The sequence below is a fragment of the Neolamprologus brichardi genome, chromosome 16, assembly GCF_056152115.1.
Source record: "Neolamprologus brichardi isolate AB-2024 chromosome 16, ASM5615211v1, whole genome shotgun sequence".
NCBI lineage: Eukaryota > Metazoa > Chordata > Actinopteri > Cichliformes > Cichlidae > Neolamprologus > Neolamprologus brichardi.
This window is the reverse complement of record NC_142119.1, coordinates 34,481,576-34,497,729: the sequence shown is the minus strand read 5'-3', so window position 1 is coordinate 34,497,729 and position 16,154 is coordinate 34,481,576. Positions and strand designations below refer to the sequence as shown.

Here is a 16,154-nt window from a genome sequence, read left to right as displayed (position 1 = left end):
ATTATATTTACATGCTTCCAGCTCCCGTTTCTGCTCGATGACAGCTCGTACTTTTCCTTTTTCTCCCTCCCTCGCTCACAGACACATAACGTGTATGGCAGTCCATTCTCCCTGCAGCACGGACTACACTGCCTATGATGCTACATTCTTTAGAGCTATACCTGTAGCATTCTGCCTGTTAGCTTAGCACAACAACAACAAAAAGGCCTCTCTCACCCAGGAAACACGCAGAGAGAGAGCGTCACCCTGTAACCATGGCAACCGTAACGCTGCCGCCTGGAACAACAGAACGTAGCTGTCAAACAAAACCCAAACAGTCCTGACCCGCCACAATATGAAACAGGGAAGTACCGCCGTGTAATCCATTTATTTCAACAAAGTAACTGTATTCTAAATACCACCTTTTTAAACGGTAACTGTAACGGAATACAGTTACTCATATTTTGTATTTTAAATACGTAACGGCGGTACATGTATTCCGTTACTCCCCAACACTGCATATGGAATATGTAACGGAGTGGAGAGAGAGTCTCGATGTGATAGAGAATAAATTATTTGACCAAAAAACCCCAAAACACACAGCACAACAGCAAAAAGCATCTCAGCAGCTGTCTGCACTGTGGTGCACAGGTAATAGTGAGCTTCTTTTCTCGCCGCCTGACCTGGGAAAGGTGGTGTTGCAGTAACCGAAACTCCAGGCCTCAACCCTACAGTGTCAGGACAGCTACGCATAAACCATGTAAAACAGAAGAGGCCCAATTTCCTTCACAATTTTATGAAACAGTCATCGAGAAAATGACTGCTTCAATTCATTGCTGAGAGCCTGTGAAACCCAGAGTGTTTAATTAAATCCTAGTCTCATTCTTTTTAAGTTGTGGAACACATTTTCCTGTTTCATTCATTCTCATAACTCACTCACTTTTCCTACACGTCAGAATCCTGCTCTGGAGAAACCCTGAGGAAGTTTAGTAGTAAATCTTCAATTCCTCAGCTGCTGCTACCACACACTGCATGCATGCAATCTCTAACCCGTAGACAGTCTGAGTGCATATGGTGCATTTCCGTGAACAGCATGTTTCCTTCACTGGTGATGGTGGAAACATAGGGCAGACTTTAATGATAATGTTTCTACAACATTTTTCTTTAAAAATAAGAGAAATTTGAGTCAAACATAAGAACCCCTCATCGGGCCTGTGTGGTGAAGCTCACACAGTTTATCAATGCATCAAAACAAGGAAATAAATGTTCTTCAAGTGTCTTCAGGCAAATGGCTGAGTCACCGACTCAGTTTCCTTCTTGACCCTCTTGTTGCCCTTTGCTCTTTGACCCCCGCTCCTCTTCAGGTGCTGCTCCTCCAGCCTTTGTTGTTTCTTCTGGAGGTACACCGCCACATTGTCAAAGGTCACCTTGTGCAGCTGCTCAAACCGGTTATTAGTCCTTGAGGAGGCTGGTATTTAAGAGAAGGTACAGTAAGTATATGTCTGCATCAGTATATGAAAAATATAATAATACAGACAGATGTCCTGATGCAGGCTCAATCATCCAGGTAAGGAAATCCCAAAAGGTTGATTCTGTTCATCCCAACATAGCGTTTTCAGCAGGAGAAACATTTTGTCACTCATCCAGGTGACGTCTTCAGTCTCAGCTGACTGAAGGTTTCCAACCTTATAAACAGTACATTTGCACAATGACTGGAACCAGCCCACTGAATGAACAATGTGCTGGGAGGTCGGTTCCTTCATCAATAATTTGCAAATTTTGCCTAAAAATCTTAGAAATATGATACCAACCAGATGTTTACTCTGGGTTGTTTTGCCTTTGAGGAACCTTGGAGTCATTTTTGACCAGGATATGTCCTTCAACGCACATATTAAGCAAATATGTAAGACTGCGTTCTTCCATTTGCGCAACATCTCTAAAATTAGAAATATCCTGTCTCAGAGTGACGCTGAAAAACTAGTTCATGCATTTATTACTTCCAGGCTGGACGACTGCAATTCATTATTATCAGGATGTCCTAAAAACTCCCTGAAAAGCCTTCAGCTGATCCAAAATGCTGCAGCAAGAGTCCTGACAGGGACTAGAAAGAGAGAGCAGATTTCTCCTGTTTTGGCTTCCTGTTAAATCCAGAATTCAAAATCCTGCTGCTCACATACAAGGTCTTAAATAATCAGGCCCCATCTTATCTTAATGACCTTGTAGTACCATATCACCCTATTAGAGCACTTCGCTCTCGCTCTGCAGGCCTACTTGTTGTTCCTAGAGTATTTAAAAGTAGAATGGGAGGGAGAGCCTTCAGTTTTCAGGCCCCTCTTCTGTGGAACCAGCTTCCAGTTTGGATTCAGGAGACAGACACTATCTCTACTTTTAAGATTAGGCTTCAAACTTTCCTTTTTGCTAAAGCATATAGTTAGGGCTGGACCAGGTGACCCTGAATCCTCCCTTAGTTATGCTGCAATAGACGTAGGCTGCCGGGGGATTCCCATGATGCATTGAGTTTTTCCTTCCTACCGTCGCCAAAGCGTTTGCTCAGAGGAGGTCGTCTGACTGTTGGGGTTTCTTTCTATTACTGTAGGGTCTTTAACAATATACAGCACCTTCAGGCGATTTGTGTTGTGATTTGGCGCTAAATAAATAAAACTGAATTAAACTCACCTTCAAGTGTCTCCCAGTGTGGCCTGAAGGCTTTAGTCACTCTGTTGAGTTCAGGTACATGAACAACACACTAGAGAGACCCAGAGAGCAGACAGGTCAGCCAGAGTCAACACACACATACACATTTATGGGAGAGAATTAAACAGGGAATTTTGTAAATGTAAACGATAGCAGCACTGAAACACTGGCCAACATCCCTGGAAGAGAGAAACTGCACAGATGTGTCCAGCAGAACACAATACCATGGCAACCATAAAGGTACAGCTGTACTGCCATGTCATAGGATCTGATTCGCTGAGCCTGTGTTTCATCAGAGTTTGTGTATCACAAAGAACAAACTCGTTTTCAATACTTAAAACTATTGTCATATATCCAATATGGACAATCTCATGTTTCCAGTGTATGAATGTAACCAATACAGAGACTCCAATCATCTGAAAATATCTGAGTGCAGTTTCTTCTCTACATATATTCATTATGAATTATTGCATTGTACCTCCCAGGAGCTGTGTGTCAGTGAGTAGATTTGAAGTGGTGCATCACTAGAGTCCATCAGCACCCACAGTCGTCCTTCGGGGTCAAAGTTCACGTCCAGGGGACAGCAGGGCAGGGAGATCCTGCTGTGTGGCACAAGCTTCTCCTTGCCCTTCTGAGTCAGTGTGAAAAGCTGGAGTATGGGCACGCTGAGAACACAAAAGCCAGATGCTAACTAAATAAAAAGTAAAGCACAAGGATAGAAACTGTGATGAAATATACTGACACTTTTTGTCAATGTTCAGAAACGAGATCGAATCAGAACTAATGTGTAGTTGTGTAGAAAGGCGGCCATTCTTATATTCTGCTTGTTTTTATGTTATTGTATTTTTGCACACCTCTGTTGCTTGTGAAGCTCGCACACAAGAATTTCAGGTACACATGTACCAGTGTACCTGCACATGTGATGTGACAATAAAAGTGATTTGTAACAGGAAATGTTACTGCAGAGCAAACACCAGGCACTTCAAATCAAAGCACAGCAGTGTTTTATGTACCTTACGTGTGTAGCCCATTTAATTAAACACTTTTACATAACGTCTTATTTGATAGTGCCATACCATACCACCTTTATTTATAAAGCACTTTAACATAAAACCAGAGTTCACAAAGTGCTGTACATGCTAATAGCATAAGTAAAGAAAATTAAAATGAGATAAGATAAAATAAATAACTAAAAAACTAAAATAAATTGAAACATGTTAAAACAAATTGAGTCAACCCCTCTAATCAATGCCAAAGGCTTCAGCGAATAAATATGTTTTAAGAAGACTTTTAAATTCAGAAAGAGAAGAGGCCTGCCTAACATGCAAGAGCAGATCATTCCACAACTTTGGAGCAACTACAGCAAAAGCACAATCACCTTTAAATTTATACTTAGTTTTCGGTACCTTAAGGAGCTGCTGATTGGCGGACCTAAGGGAACGGGCAGGTGTATATGGTTGTAGTAGCTCCGAGAGGTAGGGGGGGGGGGGGGCAGGCCATTAAGAGATTTAAAAGCAAATAAGAGAATTTTAAAAACGATCCTAAAATGTACAGGTAGCCAGTGGAGTGAAATTAAAATTGGGGTCATGTGCTCAGACTTTTTTGTTCCAGTTAAAAGACGTGCTGCAGCATTTTGCACAACCTGCAGGCGCCTAATGGACGCATCACTAACCCCAAAATAAAGTGCGTTACAATAATCCAGCCTAGAAGTAACAAAGGCATTACTGTCTCAAAATGCTATTTCGATAAGATAGGCTTTATTTTGGCTAATTCCCTCAAATGAAAAAAGCGAGATCTTACAACAGCTCTGACCTGGCTTTCGAGTTTAAGATTTGCCTCTATTTTAACTCCCAGATTAGTGATGACTGGTTTAACATACTGTGCCAGCGAACCAAGATCTATAATAGTGGCCTCAGAAGCGCCACCAAAAACCATCACTTCTGTTTTCTGTTCATTAAAATGTAAAAAGTTCAAAGCCATCCAGGCCCTTATTTCATCAAGGCATCTGAGCGGGTCTACTGAGAAGCCATTTATCTTTTTAAGTGGGAAATAAATCTGGGAGTCATCAGCATAGCAGTGGAAGGAAATCCCATGTTTCCTGAAAATAGACCCAAGTGGTAGGAGAGTGCAATTCACATTGGTGCCCTGCGCGAATGCACAGGATGGGTGGGTTTAAAGTTGCTGTAGGTGGGAGCTGGCAGCTAAAAATAGACAGTGGGTCCCAGGATTGTCAGCGGGATGGAGAGTGCAACTGATTCTGATAACAAAACTAAAGGTGAAGAATGTTTAATCTAATGTTTGGAGAAATCGTTATAAACAAAGAAAGTAAAGGTAAAGAGCTGGACTTTGCTGCACTTCTCACAACACACAAAGTGCTTGTGTTTAGTTTTCAGTCTTCTGACCCTGGTGGGCAAAACATTACTCCATTGTGACCACAGATAGTGGACAGTTGGTGGTACTGCAGGACAAAAATGCCCAGACTACTTGGATTATCTATCAATGGAGGAAAAAACGAACACATGCAAAGAAACTACGACTTTTGGGGAAGTGTGATCCATATTCTGCCCCAGCAGCTTTATTTAAATCCCTGAAAATGGCACCGCTCACAGAGTGACATATACAGCCATGATAGCAGCCTTCAAAGTAAGGACAGCAACATGTATTTTTGATCTGGATGGTTAAATAGCGCCATCATGTAGGAGGTGAAGAAGAAATGTTTCATCGTTAAAGCAAAGGTAAGCCCTACATAACTAGCTTAAACCAACTACCACACATAAGCTAGCTACTCCTCAGCCTCTTCCTCGGTAGCCTAAACAGAATCGCTCAGTGCACCACTCCACACGTCCATCTGGCCTTTACTTGGAGTTTCTATCCGATTTCTCTGGTTTTTTTAATCCGATTTAGTGCTTAGATTAAATTAAAGAATTATTGTGGGTGATTTTAAAATCCATCTCAACACAGCATTTAATCTATTAAAATATAAGAAATAGCTCTAATATATACAAATAGCTTAATTATAAATATCAAGACTATAACGGAGGTTTCTTCCTGTTAAAAGGGAGTTTTTCCTTCCCACTGTCACCAAAGTGCTTGCTCATAGGGGGTCATATGATTGTTGGGTTTTTCTCTGTATCTATGAAGCGCCTTGAGGCGACTTTTGTTGTGATTTGGCGCTATATAAATAAAATTGAATTGAATTGAATTAACGGAGGTGAAATATATATGATTGAGATTTTACTCCAACCTGTAAAACTTCATTTGTTATTTTACTGTAGAGCAAAAGGGTAAAACTGCTGCACTGTGTATTAGATAGAAGAGTTGTACAGAGAGACACAGGCAGGAATCATTTCCTGTGTCGCTCAGTGGTGCATTATGGGTAATCTCAGTCTCACTGAATGTGCTCCTGTGACTGGCCAGCACGTCACAGAGTGGGTCCTTATCTTAGATGACCTCCGCCTGCCACTGAGCATGATGATAAATGATAACTGTATTTGTTGTTCCATTACTCGTTTTTCCTTTAATTTGGCGCTCATCTGGTTAAATTTGTAAAGTTGTATATAGTGCACAGTCCAACAACAACAGAGTCACACACGGGGACTCACCTGTCACACTGCACAGCTACATACTGACCATCACTCGAGCTGGTAATTCGGCACACTGTTGTATCCTGAGCATTGAAATGAAAAAAACAAACAAACATACGTTGGATTGGTTCACTCTGACTACTCGCCCTTTTAACAAAGAGACTTGTTTCCACAGTCCCAGGATTTCTAATATGAAAATGTTTGTTTGGTGAGATAAATCCACAGGTCATTTTCAGCAGTTTCCCCAAAGCCTCGTGACAACTGTCATGATGATCCATGGATTTAACTGTAAAAACGTTCGGTTGCCTCCTAAAGCTGTACAGCAGCAAACAGACAATTGTCAAGAAGTAAGAAATGTTCCAGACTTGGATGTCTCTGAACAGGTTTCAGTGATGTGCTACACTGACACCTTTGTCTGAAACTGGATTCAGGAGACAGACACTATCTCTACTTTCAAGATTAGGCTTCAAACTTTACTTTTTGCTAAAGCATATAGTTAGGGCTGGACCAGGTGACCCTGAATCCTCCCTTAGTTATGCTGCAATAGACGTAGGCTGCCGGGGGATTCCCATGATGCATTGAGTTTTTCCTTTCCAGTCACCTTTCTCGCTCACTATGTATTAACAGACCTCTCTGCATTGAATCATATCTGTTATTAACCTCTGTCTCTCTTCCACAGCATGTCTTTATCCTGTCTTCCTTCTCTCACCCCAACCAATCACAGCAGATGGCCCCGCCCCTCCCTGAGCCTGGTTCTGCTGGAGGTTTCTTCCTGTTAAAAGGGAGTTTTTCCTTCCCACTGTCGCCAAAGTGCTGCTCATAGGGGGTCATATGATTGTTGGGTTTTTCTCTGTATCTATGAAGCGCCTTGAGGCGACTTTTGTTGTGATTTGGCGCTATATAAATAAAATTGAATTGGATTGGATTGAAACGGAGAGAAAAGTGCTACAAATGTCTACAGTGTGATCCATCAGCAAAAACTAGGAAGTGTGCAATGATTTGTGTGTAATGTCTAAGGACTCACAAGCGTGTGCTTTAATCTGCATACAAATACTAACCAATTTGAGCACACACAAACCAATTTTACACATGCGTGTACCCAAAGTGATCACAGTTCAAGTTCAGCTTCATAAATCGGATCATTTTTGTCTGAAAAAGCCGTCTGTGCGTGCACATGTGTAAAACTACACACACTTCCCTTTCGCTCACAACATCTTAAATGCAAGTGGACGAATCGCCTCACACGCACAGATCACTTTGCGCGCCCATGTGGGGTTGTGAGACACACTGCCAGCTTCACACAGATCCACACAAATGTAAGCTGTGTTCAAGTCCCAGTGTGAAGCTCGGCCTTCTGCTTTCTTTTTCCAAAAAAAGTGGACATTTCTTTCTCTAAATAAACAAAAAAGCTCTACTAGAAAACAGATTTGCCAATTACAGACACTACACCAGGGGTGGGCAACTCCAGGCCTCGAGTGCCGGTGTCCTGCAGGTTTTAGATGTGTCCATGACCCATCACAGCTGATTTAAAGGGCTAAATGACTCCTCAGCATTTCTTGAAGTTCTCCAGAGGCCTGGTAATGAACTAATCATTTGATTCAGGTATGTTAACCCAGGGTGCAATCTAAAACCTGCAGGACACTCGAGGCCTGGAGTTGCCTACCCCTGCACTTCACAGTTCAAAGATTAACAAATGGCTCAGCTGCTTCTACATGCTGGGCGTTTTTCTGCAGGAAAAAGTCAGTCAGTGCACAGCTGCAGAGGGAACATCATATCTATACAGAACATCACTGTGGCTCAACTGGAAAGAGTACGTGTATATTTTCAATATAGATATAATCCAGGTAATGTGTGATAGCACTTTGAAATTAGGTTACCATTTTCTGATAAAATCAGGCTAACATTGATATTAGCTTAATAAAAATCCCAAACACTTCAGGATGTAGCAGCAGGTTATTCAACCCATATATTAATCTTTAAAGTTTACTGTGTACAGTCTGTAATTTGTAAACCTATGCTTTCTAGTAGAAGGATCATTATAGGCCACTTTATGGCCATATACAAAATACAGGTATGAGTGGAAGCCCAGATGTCCCAGTTAGGGATGGGTACCGGTATCCGGTGCCATGATGGCACCGGTTCTGACATAAACGGTAGTAACCAGACCGAAAAGCAGCGCACATTTCGGTGCTTTTTTTCCTGAGCTGTGATACACTTTGAATTCTAGCCAATCATTTTACGTTTCCGAGGATAGTAGGCGGGGCCAGGTACGTACGTTCTTTTAGAGCAGAGCTACAGATTAAAAATGCCCAAGGTGAAGCGGTCAAAGTCTGGCTGTACTTCACAGCAAAAGATGCAAACTCAGCAGCTGCAACAAGTGCTTTAAGCTGATACTGTGATACTGTCAAAGGAGGTAACACCTCAAATCTGATGAAACACCTGGCGACGCATAGCGTTTTTTTAAAAGCAGAAAAATGCGCCGTATTTGATAGCTTGCTGCGAGACCTCACACCGAGCACATCTACTGCGGGTGTGGTGGTGACGGATGATGATGCAGCAGCAGCCGTTCTTCTCTGCGTGAGTAGCTTAATGTTGTTCGTGTGTAATTTACGTTGAGTAGACTAACCACGTTATTACATTAATGCATGTAAGGTGAACTAGCAAACATCATCATAGCTACATGCGGCTGTCTTCTTGTTTGATGGCAGATACTCCCTTCACCCTGGACAAAAAGGCTAAAATGACCAAAGAAAAAGTGGAAAACAGTTAAACATGAGAGGTTTTTGGACAAAGTTTGTGTTTTTTCCATTGTTTAAGCTGCTTCCAGCCAAGAGTGATACCATATATGCCCCATAGCTGCAGAAAAGGCTAACATTGTTATCTTTTTACAAAAAAACAGCTGAACATGAGAGGTTTTTGGACCAGTTTTGTGTTCTCCATTCTTTAAGCACCGGTTTGAGCACCGTTTAAGCACCGGCACCGTTTCAAAAGTACCGGTTTGGCACCGGTATCGGATAAAACCTAAACGATACCCATCCCTAGTCCCAGTTTTACACCGGGACTTGAACGCAGGTTACATTTGTGTGCACAGAAAGCTTTTTGAAAGAAAATGATCCAATTCATGAAGCTGAACTTAATAAATCCTGTGTAAATCATCACCAACAGAACTGAAACACATGCAGTCCTCAGATGTCACACACATCACTGCACACTTTAGTCAATCTTAGTTTACATGCTATGCATTTTTAACACTTCTGAGGCAATTTCTCTCCATCCGGCTACATCGTGCAGCTTTAGAGAAGCCACACAGGTTAGGTTAGGCTGAACCTGTGTTGTAGTCTCGGTGTTACAGGATGAAACACACTGGATACCTTGTCTTTGTCAGCCTCGGAGCTCGTGGTCTCGTCAAGCTGTCTGAGGTCCAAACTCTGCAGCTCAGAACCAGATTCATAGTCCCACAGCTTCAAAGTCCCATCCTGGTGAAGAAGCACACTGACACTCAAACTGCACATGACTTTTATCTGTTCAGTCAAAGTACTTCAATAAAATCCAGCCCCAGCAAATGTGCATTTTTGTTGTTTTGACTTGTTATTTTTTCCAATCTCATTCACATGATTTGTTCATCGGTAGAGTAAAGTGTGTCAAAAGACACAAAACAAGACATTGTTTCAATAAAACAGATTTATGACCCTTCTATTCTCTGACCACTCTTTTTTTTTTTTTAATGTTGATGTAGAGTGAAGCTCATAGAGGACTGCCCATGACAGGTAACAATGGCCTGGCATGCTTTACAACAGTGGGACAAACTGCAGAGAAAACTCATACATAGGGGTGGGCGATAGAAACGATAGAAATTTGGCCAACGATAGAGATTTTGACAATACCGCTCTATCGCGATAGCTCATGTTGATGATGTCATCAAGCTGCGCCTGTTTTGGTCGAAAGCATCGCAGCGGCTAAAACCATTTGTCACTACCTGATCCGTACCGGAAACCCGATCGGTACCCCGCATGCGCAAATCTTACGTCACTTCCTCTCTTTGCCAGCATTGCGACATTCAATATATTTGAATGATACGGTTAGCGCCTGGTTAGCTCCTAGCATTTCTGAGCAGCTCTGCCTCCTTTTCGACTACCGGGACATTTAAACTATGGATAATCCGTATACAAACAAATTCATGCTTTTCTCCTCAACAGAGAGCGTTTCCCGATTGAACAACAGCGCCGTAAAATAAGAAGAATGGCGCCTAATGACAGAGTTAATAATACAGACTTTGTAATATGTCACGTGAAGATTCAGCAGCCAGATGAAGTGTTTACTGGCAATTGACAGTGATAGCGGACATCATCATCACTATTCCAACAATCCTCTCCACACAGACAAGCATAAACACACTCGACTATCACTAAATCAAATGTAACACACGTTTGTAATGACGCCAATTCAGTTTACAATGGGGTTCATTCGCTTGGTCAGCAGGTGGCAGTATCCTCGGACACTGGGGAGTACACTGCCATTAAACGAACAGAAGAAGAAGAAAACATCTGCACATGCGCGGTACGGATCGGGTAGACCCGATTTGTACGGTCCGACTTTGCACATGCGCAGTAAGGATCGGGGAGTCCCGATCTGTCACTATCTTTTTATTTTTCGTTTTTGTCTACATTGTACTGAAATGCTTCATTATTGCAAACATTTTAAGATATACTTATTATTCTTAACATTTTAACAGATACTCTGACCCATAACTATCGTAAAACGCTACGACCGGAAGTAGACACCTTTCGCGCATGCGGGATACGGATCGGGTTTCCGGTACAGATCGGGTAGTGACACCATTATCATCTGCAAATTATGGTGGGCCACAGTCATAGCAAAGAGTTGAAGCACTTTTGAAATATGGGGAAATTGCATTTGCGATTGCATTTGTCCCTGACCTCCAGAATCCCTCACGTTAACTTTTATCGAGTGGAAAAAAAGTTAGCGTTCATCCTCCAGCTTCACTGTGCTAATGTTATGCTAACATAGCTGTGTCGCTAGCAATCACGTAGCACAACATTATATACCAGGTAGTCCAACTTCAGTAACCCTACAAACGTCACTGCTGTTTAGTTTCTGTCTTCATTTATGTTGGAAGTGATAGCAGAGCTGTACGTTTGAATTAGTTTCAAAAATCTCTCAGTCAGAACATGGTATGAAATGTTTAGGTGGAAACTAGCGAGCTAACTTCCTGTTAACTTCTAACTCCGTTAAATTTAATAAATTCTGTTTTCATGGATGCCTGGATGTTAAACTTAATTGTTACACCTGATAAAGCAGCAACGCTGATCATTTTATTACAGATGAAAGAATTTAGACAGTTTTTAACTCTTAGTGTTAGTTTGACTTTGGGACCTGAAGCTGACGGAGTTTTGGACCCAGATTACTCCGCGAAGCTCCTCACTACGGCAGCCGTAATGCTCTGACAATCCATCAAGCAGTGCGGCTTACCAAAGTTGTACTAAAACATTTTTTACAGATTTCTGCAGCCAAAATCGGTTCGAGGTCAGTAAGCACAACCAGAATTCATACATAAGGCACACTCTCGATTTTTGAGAAAATTAAAGGATTTTAAGTCCTTATAGTGTGGAAAATACATTATACAGAAGAAAAGAATATATCGCGATATATATTGTTACCGCAAATGCTTCAAATTATATCGCCCAGCCCTACTCATACATATACTGGGAGAACACGCAGACTTCATGTCAGATGTCACGTACCCCTGATCCAGACAGAAGCCAGTGTGGATGTGCTGACAGGATCTGCAGGGCGCTGACAAACCTGAGAGAACACATAAAAAACACTGAAGCAAACCTCACCTACACGCTGCTACAGTGAAACCGTGCACAGACAGTGTTTTCCCTTTCTGTTAACACACTCACTGACGATGTCCCAGGCAGAAGGACTGGATGTTGTATGGAGACCTGAGATGGCTCACTCTGATCTTCTCATCACGGTCAGCTGTGATGATGTACTTGTCATCCAGCGCCACTGTCTGAAAGGCGGCACAAGAGCATCTTTAACACACATTCTGATAAAAAAATACACTGATGACTACCCAACAGCAGATTTCAGTGCAGTATGTTGTCAGACAGCTGCCACTAAAGGCAAGAGCAACAGGTAACAACATACTATAAATGACTGATGGAAACGCATACATAAAACACACATACTGTTAACATGTTTGTTTATTCACCGTGAGGAATCAGCAGCCAAAACACTTCTTTTGATAGATTTATTTATAAGGCACTGAATGATGGTGGTGTTTCTTACTAGAGCTAGCAGCATGGATAGGTGGCCCATCTTCAGCTCGCCTTCTTTCTGTGGCTCAACCACCGAGAACACGTACACATCTCCTGATTTGTCCGCCACCAGCAGCTCATCCTCAGCCTGGGTGAACACCAGGGACGTGCACCTCCTTACCACCCACCTGTTAGACACACAGCGCCGTTCTGAACACTTCTGTGCAGTAGATGAAGCTACTGAAACTGAGTGACAGAGGTGAAGTCATACCTGATGCTGATGCAGTGCCATGAAGGCTCACAGCTAAACAGAACTAGTCTCTTGTTGTCATCAGTCAGTGCCAGGAGCTTTCCAGATGGAGATACAGCAAAGGCGAGGACTTTATCACTTCCTGTTTCTTCTGAGGAACCACCGTCACTGATGAACAGAGCAGATATGTTATAGCTATATCCTAAAGCCTGACGGAAACTTCTGCGAGATTTCCCACAGCAGTCTAAATGCTGCATAAATCTGCTTCTACTCTGCGTCTTTCTCTTGTTCAGATTCTTATTTTCATTTGCAAACACGTTACCAGCCCATTTATACCTGTTCTTCTCATCCTTTGTATTCTTAGGCTTCTTCTCAGCAGTGCTGCAGTCAAACACAAATGGATCTCTGTGATCAAGGAGAGTAAATCAGTTACAATTCCATCTGAAATTCTACTGCCCGCTATCCACTCAAACATATATTTCAGCATCAATAAAGTAACAGGACAGCTGGCAGATGACTTGTTTCTGTGCTCCTATTATTCAAAAGTGTTACATTTGGATTTAGTTCATGTTAATTTGTCCCAACACAAGTTGCTGATGCAAATGAAATAATACTTTCATTAGGCTGGTAAAGAAGAAAAAAAAGCTTATAGGAGATCTAACGTGTACCAACAATTTGTTACTTTTTAGCATTTTATCTGTAGATAGCAACACTTAAAGAGGAGCAGAAAGAAATCAAAGGCTGCCAGATACCAAGCAATCCTAGGCCTCTGTAACAAGAGCTCAGTGTTTCATATACAGATAGCTCAACCAGGAGAGCTACAGCAGTATTTTCCAGATGTCAAAAGTCAAAAGACGCCATCATGAATGTACTCAGAGGGTTTGAAGCAGCTGAAGGTGGTGGCAGGCGGCAGAGCATCTCAGAGGAGGAAACTATTCGCTAATGTTCATCGGTTCCAGACTTCAAGCAGTCATTTGCTGTGTCCCAATTCAGGGTCTGCACGCTTGAAGTACGCATTTCAAGTGCGATTACGTCACCGCCACGCGACGACGGCTGTCCCAATTCGAAGTGTACTTGAAATGCATACTCCAAATGCGCCGTCGATTTCCCCAAATATCAAGCGTGGTCCGGTGCACGCTTCGTGGTCCCATATATCCCACAATTCCTAGCGCGGCGGTGGGTGTGGATAATTTTGCAACAAAATACGGCAGAAGGGAGCGGCCGAAGAGTGAACTGTCAAAAGTAAGTACTGAATATGACGTCACTTATTTATGTGCGAATGTTTAATAACGAAGAACATTAAAACATTGCTGTTGGCCACATGTGGCAAAGTTATGTGACACTAGTGATGTTTGTACTTTCAGCATTAACTTGGTTTTAAAGCCTCTACTTCTAAATATACATATAGTCGACCTTAATCTTACAGAGAATCTGATGATTTTATGGATAATTAAAGTCAGTCATATATCCACAAACACAACAAGCTGAAAGTCAGTGATTGATATATATATATATATATATATATATATATATATCATAATAATCTGACAATAACTATAATATTGGCCAAATTATATTTACATTACCACAGTGAGATGATTTTAGTCTCATGAACAACATGAGCTAATTGTTATTTACTAACTAATCTTAAATAACTGTTCGGTACAGAAATGAAGCCCAACAATCATGTTTTACAGTTCCGTGGCCTCAGCCTCAGATACTCAACTAATCAAAGTGATGTCATGACAAAACATTTTCCTCCTTCATTTCTGTCAAACAAAGCTGTATGTAACGTTTCTCGCGGTTAGTATCATGGTTGCTAGGCAACCTGAACAGCCCAACAAAGGGCTAGACCGTCCCATTTCACAAGCCTCTCACTTCCGCACTTCTCGTACTTATAGTACGCGCCGTACGTAGTATGCGTAATGCGCGTACTTCAAGCGTGCAGACCCTAAATTGGGACACAGTCATTGACCGCAGAGGATGTTAATCTAATGTTCAAATAACCCTCATAACTTTGCCGGTGTTGTGCCAAAAAGTGATTGCCTGCCAAAAAGTGATTTCCAGTGTTTCTGTGTATTTTTTGTGTAATATCTTTACATATGTTCGTAAATAGACTTCGGTGAACAGGGGATACAAAGGGGTTACATAAAGAATTAAAAAATTATCTGTTTTTTAAGTATCTTTACAACTTGTACTTACATTATAACCAATCCGGTCCTTTATCCCCACTTAAAATATTTTTACAGAACTATTGTAATATTTGCTGCCATTTCTGCTGTCCTGTTGGGCAACTTACTCTTACAAAATACATTTTTAATGTTAATTAGATTTTTTTTACTGCATAAATAAAGGTTATATAAAAGTCACTGCAAAAACTGATTGCGGCTTCTATCTTGTTACACAAATGTTGTTTGTGGCTCAAGATGACTTTATGTCATCCATAAGGGATGCATTTGACATATGTTTAACATATTATAGCCCAACAAGTTACTTATAGCACTTTAAATATGAGCAATCGCTTTTTGGCAAATACCGGAAATTAGTTTTTGGCAGACAATCACTTTTTGGCACAACACCGGCTCAGTTTCTGTTGAGCCTGTGAAAATGGAGGAACCCCTTTAATTAAAGCTGAGAGCTTTCAGCTTGTTTTACATCACTTCCCCTGTTGGTGTTTGGAGGAGCAACACTGCAAAGATGTGATCACCGTACACGTTTTTGTGCAACCAAGTAATTCGTAAGTGGCGGTTTTTATCATTTGAAACCATCGTTGTGTCATGATTTATATATCTCTACACAACAAACAAGAGTTACCCCCTATCCACAGATTTTCTTGTATGGTTATCAACAAGTATAGATTCAGCAAGGAGAGCGCTTGGTTGGGTGGGGTGTAAGGGTAACAGCACTTTCTTTAAACAACATAATTAAGTATGACCTCCTATTTTAGAAAGCCCTAAAAGCAAGCTAACCATACGTCCATGTTCCAGTGTATTCGATCTAACGTGAAGAGCTGCGAGCATTTCTAACACGGAGCGTCCGGAACAAGTTGGAACCAATGAAAGAGATTTAAAGTCAAACCTGGCTTCCTTTGTATGTACTGCAAACAGTTTTTTGTCGCAGGTGACAATAATCCAGTTTCCACAAAAACCTACAGCACTCATGATGCTTAACGCGACCGGGCATCCATGTGTGCGACGGGAAACTGCCGTATTTTGTCGCGTACGAAATACGTCACGGAACGCCCCTTGAGTACGGGACGCACATAACAAGCGCGGCCGTGTCCACAGGAGCAGTGTTGCCAACTTAGCGACTTTGTCGCTATATTTAGCGAGTTTTCAGACCCCCAAGCGACTTTTTTTTTTA

The 16,154-nt window shown here is 41.7% G+C and overlaps 1 protein-coding gene across 1 annotated transcript; it reads right to left on the bottom strand.

Annotated features, from left to right (window-relative positions):
• Positions 1-322: 322 nt before the first annotated feature.
• wdr4 (WD repeat domain 4) lies at positions 323-16,000 on the bottom strand. Its single transcript, XM_087853042.1, has 11 exons — positions 15,870-16,000; positions 13,128-13,196; positions 12,813-12,959; positions 12,573-12,729; positions 12,182-12,294; positions 12,020-12,080; positions 9,629-9,733; positions 6,276-6,340; positions 3,152-3,338; positions 2,656-2,725; positions 323-1,447 (listed from the first exon to the last, which is right to left on the bottom strand). The coding sequence occupies exons 1-11, from the start codon at positions 15,950-15,952 to the stop codon at positions 1,260-1,262; spliced, it is 1,245 nt and encodes a 414-aa protein (XP_087709168.1). The 5' UTR covers positions 15,953-16,000; the 3' UTR covers positions 323-1,259.
• Between the last annotated feature and the right edge of the window lie 154 nt (positions 16,001-16,154).

Coding starts and splice junctions, on each gene's coding strand:
- wdr4 (XM_087853042.1), bottom strand. CDS start 15,952: ATGAGTGCTGTAGGTTTTTGTGGAAACTGGATTATTGTCACCTGCGAC. Junction 12,081..12,181: donor TTCTGCCTGGGACATCGTCA/GTGAGTGTGTTA, acceptor GTGTTCTCTCAG/GTTTGTCAGCGCCCTGCAGA. Junction 9,734..12,019: donor GGCTTCTGTCTGGATCAGGG/GTACGTGACATC, acceptor CTTCTTCACCAG/GATGGGACTTTGAAGCTGTG.